General features: G+C 51.2%; 1 protein-coding gene across 5 annotated transcripts in view; it reads right to left on the reverse strand.

The window, feature by feature from the left end:
- LOC139374585 (non-SMC condensin I complex, subunit G) overlaps nt 1-6,000 on the reverse strand; it is a 47,857-nt gene that overhangs the window by 28,218 nt on the left and 13,639 nt on the right. For all 5 annotated transcript variants that reach the window (XM_071115598.1, XM_071115601.1, XM_071115599.1 and 2 more), the window contains exons 7-8: nt 4,775-4,967; nt 2,906-3,055 (exon numbers count right to left, since the gene is read on the reverse strand). In XM_071115598.1, coding sequence (XP_070971699.1) covers nt 2,906-3,055; nt 4,775-4,967 — 343 coding nt within the window. The remainder of the gene's footprint in view (nt 1-2,905; nt 3,056-4,774; nt 4,968-6,000) is intronic.

The raw sequence follows: 6,000 nt of genomic DNA on the forward strand, positions 1-6,000 counted from the left end.
AGACCATTATTCCTCCTCCACCAACCTTTACAGTTGGCACTATGCATTCGGGGCAGGTAGCGTTCTCTCCTGGCATCCGCCAAACCCAGATTCATCTGTCGGACTGCCAGATGGTGAAGCGTGATTCTCCAGAGAACGCGTTTCCACTGCTCCAGAGTCCAATGGCGCATGGCATTGCGTATGGTGATCTTAGGCTTGCGTGCGGCTGCACGGCCCAGGAAACCCATGGAAACCCAATTCATGAAGCTCCCGACGAACAGCTCTTGTGCCGAAGCTGCTTCCAGAGGCTGTTTGGAACTCGGTATTAAGTGTTGCAAGCGAGGACAGACAATTTTTACGCGCTTCAACACGGAGTGTTCCCGTTCTGTGAGCTTGTGCGGTCTACCACTTCGCGGTTGAGCCGTTGTTGCTCCTAGATGTCTCCACTTCACAATAACAGCACTTACAGTTGACCGGGGGAAGCTCTAGCAGGGCAGAAATTTGACAAACTGACTTGTTGGAAAAAGTGGCATCCTATGACAGTGTCACATTGAAAGTCACTAAGCTCTTCAGTGAGGCCATTCTACTGCCAGTGTTTGTCTATGGAGATTGCATGACTGTGTGTGTTTTTTATACACCTGTCAGCAACCGGTGTGGCTGAAAAATAATACACTAATTTGAAGGGGTGTCCACATACTACATAGTTAAATATCAGTTATACATGGAGTGTACAAAATATACATCAGTTATAACAACATGTTATAACACAACTACACTGTCTTCATATGCCAGTTATAACATGTTAACACTACTACACTGCCTTCATATACCAGTTATAACATGTTAATGTAGGTATACATCAGTTATAACATGTTAACACTACACTGCCTTCATATGCCAGTTATAACATGTTAACACTACACTGCCTTCATATACCAGTTATAACATGTTAACACTACACTGTCTTCATATACCAGTTATAACATGTTAACACTACACTGTCTTCATATACCTGTTATAATATGTTAATGTAGGTATACATCAGTTATAACATGTTAATGTAGGTAGGTATACATCAGTTATAACATGTTAACACTACACTGCCTTCATATACCAGTAATAACATGTTAATAATAATGTAGGTATATATCAGTTATAACATGTTAACACTACACTACTACACTGCCTTCATATACCAGTTATAACATGTTAATGTAGGTATACATCAGTTATAACATGTTAACACTACTACACTACTACACTGTCTTCATATACCAGTTATAACATGTTAATACTACACTACTACACTGTCTGGACACACCTAGTAGCAATGTTTCTCTGGTTGGCAGACAGCACTGGCAGGCCCTTCACATATCTAGAGAGAACAGACGGGAGACAATGGACTGTATTCACAAAGAGGCTCAGAGGAGGAGTGCTGATCCGGTCCATATCACTAAACTCTAACAGGCCAAACTGATCCTAGATCAGAACTCCTACCCTGAGACAACAGCCTGTCAGAGTACTGATCAGGATCAGAACTCCTACCCTGAGACAGGGGAGACAACGGCCTGTCAGAGTGCTGATCCGGTCCATATCACTAGAATCTAACAGGCCAAACTGATCCTAGATCAGAACTCCTACCCTGAGACAGGGGACACAACGTCAGAGTACTGATCCGGTCCAAACTGATCCTAGATCAGAACTCCTACCCTGAGACAGGGGACACAACGTCAGAGTACTGATCCGGTCCAAACTGATGGTAGTCTGATCCTACTCGGAGCCTCTTTGTGACCACAGGTACAGCGGAGGGTTGAAACATTCAACACAGGAACCATCTTCACTTTTCTCAGAGCTAGTTTGAGTTCTGCTAGTTAGGGACTTCAGACATCTCCCACCCGTCTGTTACAACTGACCATAACATCTCTACAGTCTACCTACACGCTTCCTACAGTCTAGATATCACTAGGACTAGTCTTAAAATACTGGTCCTATAGACTGACGACAGACTAGAGTCAGTGTTTCCCCAAACCTCTCCTCCAATACCCCCAAGCCTGTCCAAGGATTTGATGTATTCCACGACTAGCAACACTGAGGTACTCTGGGAAAGGGTTGGGGGGGGGGGGGGGGGGGGGTACTGAATAGAGGTACATACAGGAGGGTTGGGGGGGTACTGGCTAGAGGTACATACAGGAGAGGGTAGGGGAAGATGTACCCTGGGAAAGGGTTGGGGGGGTACTGGCTAGAGGTATATACAGGAGAGGGTAGGGAAAGATGTACCCTGGGAAAGGGTTGGGGGGGTACTGGCTAGAGGTACATACAGGAAAGGGTAGGAAAAGTTGACATGTGATGTAGTCAGGGTGATGTAGTGGTGGTATTACCCGTAGTCAGGGTGGTGTAGTGGTGGTCTTACCGGTAGTCAGGGTGATGTAGTGGTGGTCTTACCCGTAGTCAGGGTGATGTAGTGGTGGTCTTACCCGTAGTCAGGGTGATGTGTTGTAGTCAGGATGATGTAGTGGTGGTCTTACCCGTAGTCGGAGTGATGTATGGGATGTAGTGGTGGTTTTACCCGTAGTCAGGGTGGTGTATGGGATGTAGTGGTGGTCTTACCCGTAGTCGGGGTGATGTATGGGATGTAGTGGTGGTCTTACCCGTAGTCAGGGTGATGTATGGGGTGTAGTGGTGGTCTTACCCGTAGTCGGAGTGATGTATGGGATGTAGTGGTGGTTTTACCCGTAGTCAGGGTGGTGTATGGGATGTAGTGGTGGTCTTACCCGTAGTCAGGGTGATGTATGGGATGTAGTGGTGGTCTTACCCGTAGTCAGGGTGATGTATGGGATGTAGTGGTGGTTTTACCCGTAGTCGGGGTGATGTATGGGATGTAGTGGTGGTCTTACCCGAAGTCAGGGTGATGTAGTGGTGGTCTTACCCGTAGAGGTACTCAGCGAAGGTAGCAGCCTCGGGCAGCAGCTTCTCCAACATCTCCTCGCCTTCATCCCCTTTAGTCTTAACGAACTCACACAGAGCTCTCCAGTACAACACGCTCTCACAGGACAGAGACCCAGCCGGGACCAGCATCCTACAGAGAGACACAGTCAGCCAGTCTCACACAGAGCTCTCCAGTACAACACGCTCTCACAGGACAGAGACCCAGCCGGGACCAGCATCCTACAGAGAGACACAGTCAGCCAGTCTCACACAGAGCTCTCCAGTACAACACGCTCTCACAGGACAGAGACCCAGCCGGGACCAGCATCCTACAGAGAGACACAGTCAGCCAGTCTCACACAGAGCTCTCCAGTACAACACGCTCTCACAGGACAGAGACCCAGCCGGGACCAGCATCCTACAGAGAGACACAGTCAGCCAGTCTCACACAGAGCTCTCCAGTACAACACGCTCTCACAGGACAGAGACCCAGCCGGGACCAGCATCCTACAGAGAGACACAGTCAGCCCGTCTCACACAGAGCTCTCCAGTACAACACGCTCTCACAGGACAGAGACCCAGCCGGGACCAGCATCCTACAGAGAGACACAGTCAGCCAGTCTCACACAGAGCTCTCCAGTACAACACGCTCTCACAGGCCAGACCCAGCCGGGACCAGCATCCTACAGAGAGACACAGTCAGCCAGTCTCACACAGAGCTCTCCAGTACAACACGCTCTCACAGGACAGAGACCCAGCCGGGACCAGCATCCTACAGAGAGACACAGTCAGCCAGTCTCACACAGAGCTCTCCAGTACAACACGCTCTCACAGGACAGAGACCCAGCCGGGACCAGCATCCTACAGAGAGACACAGTCAGCCAGTCTCACACAGAGCTCTCCAGTACAACACGCTCTCACAGGACAGAGACCCAGCCGGGACCAGCATCCTACAGAGAGACACAGTCAGCCAGTCTCACACAGAGCTCGCCAGTACAACACGCTCTCACAGGACAGAGACCCAGCCGGGACCAGCATCCTACAGAGAGACACAGTCAGCCAGTCTCACACAGAGCTCTCCAGTACAACACGCTCTCACAGGACAGAGACCCAGCCGGGACCAGCATCCTACAGAGAGACACAGTCAGCCCGTCTCACACAGAGCTCTCCAGTACAACACGCTCTCACAGGACAGAGACCCAGCCGGGACCAGCATCCTACAGAGAGACACAGTCAGCCAGTCTCACACAGAGCTCTCCAGTACAACACGCTCTCACAGGCCAGACCCAGCCGGGACCAGCATCCTACAGAGAGACACAGTCAGCCAGTCTCACACAGAGCTCTCCAGTACAACACGCTCTCACAGGACAGAGACCCAGCCGGGACCAGCATCCTACAGAGAGACACATTCAGTGTGTGAGAGTCAGTCAGATAGCCTGCCAGCCAGGCGGTCAGACAGGCTGCCAGCCAGGCGGTCAGACAGGCTGCCAGCCAGGCGGTCAGACAGGCGGCCAGCCGGTCAGACAGGCGGCCAGGCGGTCAGACAGGCGGCCAGCCGGTCAGACAGCCGGTCAGACAGCCGGCCAGACAGCTGGTCAGACAGCCGGTCAGACAGCCGGTCAGACAGGCGGCCAGCCGGTCAGACAGGCGGCCAGCCGGGCAGACAGGCAGCCAGCCGGTCAGACAGGCAGCCAGCCGGTCAGACAGGCAGCCAGCCGGTCAGACAGCCAGCCAGCCGTGTGTGTGTATACCGGTTGTCCAGCTGAAGGCGGAGCAGCTGGTCCTGAGGTGTGTGTGTGAACAGAGCGGTCAGTGTGTCCAGGGCGGTGTGTGTGTGTGTGTGTGTGTGTGTGTGTGTGTGTGTGTGTACCTGTTGTCCAGCTGAAGGCGGTGGTGGAGCAGCTGGTCCTGAGGTGTGTGTGTGAACAGAGCGGTCAGTGTGTCCAGGGCGGTCTGAGAGCAGTTCTCTACATCCAGTTTGTGTAACAGCTCCAACACATCACCCTGGAGAAGATTCAGCCAGGCTGGGAGGAGACGGACCTGCACCACCTCCCTCACCGATTCTACAACACAGACACACAGAGTTATAGACACACACCGGAAAATGTATAGCAGGGTGGGGGGGTGAGTTCAAGAGGGGGTTCCTCCCCCTAAAAAATTGCTAGATTTTTATTTTTTACATTTATTTAACCTTTATTTAACTCGGCAAGTCAGTTAAATTAAGAACAAATTATTATTTACAATGACGGCCTACCACCGGCCAAACCTGGACGACGCGCCCGCGCCTTGTTCGAACAACAACGCCATGGGCCAAAACCATGACTGAAAATGGTGTCATATGAAACCCTTAATTATTATCACTGGTATTGACAATGGAAGGCTGCTGCTCTCTGATCCCATGTATTACAGCTGCCGTTGTGCCCTTGAGCAAGGCACTTAAACCACCCCCTAAAGTAAACACTGCACTGATAGGCTGCTGTAATAAACCCTTCATCTGGAGAGATGCTGGGAGTGCAGGCTTTGGATCCAGCCCTGTTCAAACACGTCAGAGTCTTCTTATCAAGGTCCTGTTGACGGCTGTTCTTTTTACAGTGTGGTGTTTAACCCCCCCCCCACTGATAGAGGATGGTTGGTCTCGAGTCTTATTATCAAGGTCCTGTTGCAACCCAATAGCTCTCCTGGAATGTCCTGGAGGATGGTTGGTCTCGAGTCTTCATGGGCTTGACGCTACAAGCTTGGCACACCTGTATTTGGGGAGTTTCACCCATTCTGCACTGCAGATCCTCTCAAGCTCTTGTCAGGTTGGATGAGGAGCGTTGCTGCACAGCTATTTTCAGGTCTCTTCAGAAATGTTTGATCGGGTTCAAGTCCGGGCTCTGGCTGGGCCACTCAAGGACATTCAGAGACTTGTCCCGAAGCCACTCCTGCATTGTCTTGGCAGTGTGCTTAGGGTCCTGTTGGAAGGTGAACCTTCGCCCTAGTCTGAGGTCCTGAGCGCTTCTGTTCATCCTTCCCTCGATCCTGACTAGTCTCCCAGTCCCTACCGCTGAAAAACAACCCCACAGCACAATGCTGCCACCACCATGCTTCACTGTA

This window comes from Oncorhynchus clarkii, chromosome 19, assembly GCF_045791955.1.
Source record: "Oncorhynchus clarkii lewisi isolate Uvic-CL-2024 chromosome 19, UVic_Ocla_1.0, whole genome shotgun sequence".
NCBI lineage: Eukaryota > Metazoa > Chordata > Actinopteri > Salmoniformes > Salmonidae > Oncorhynchus > Oncorhynchus clarkii.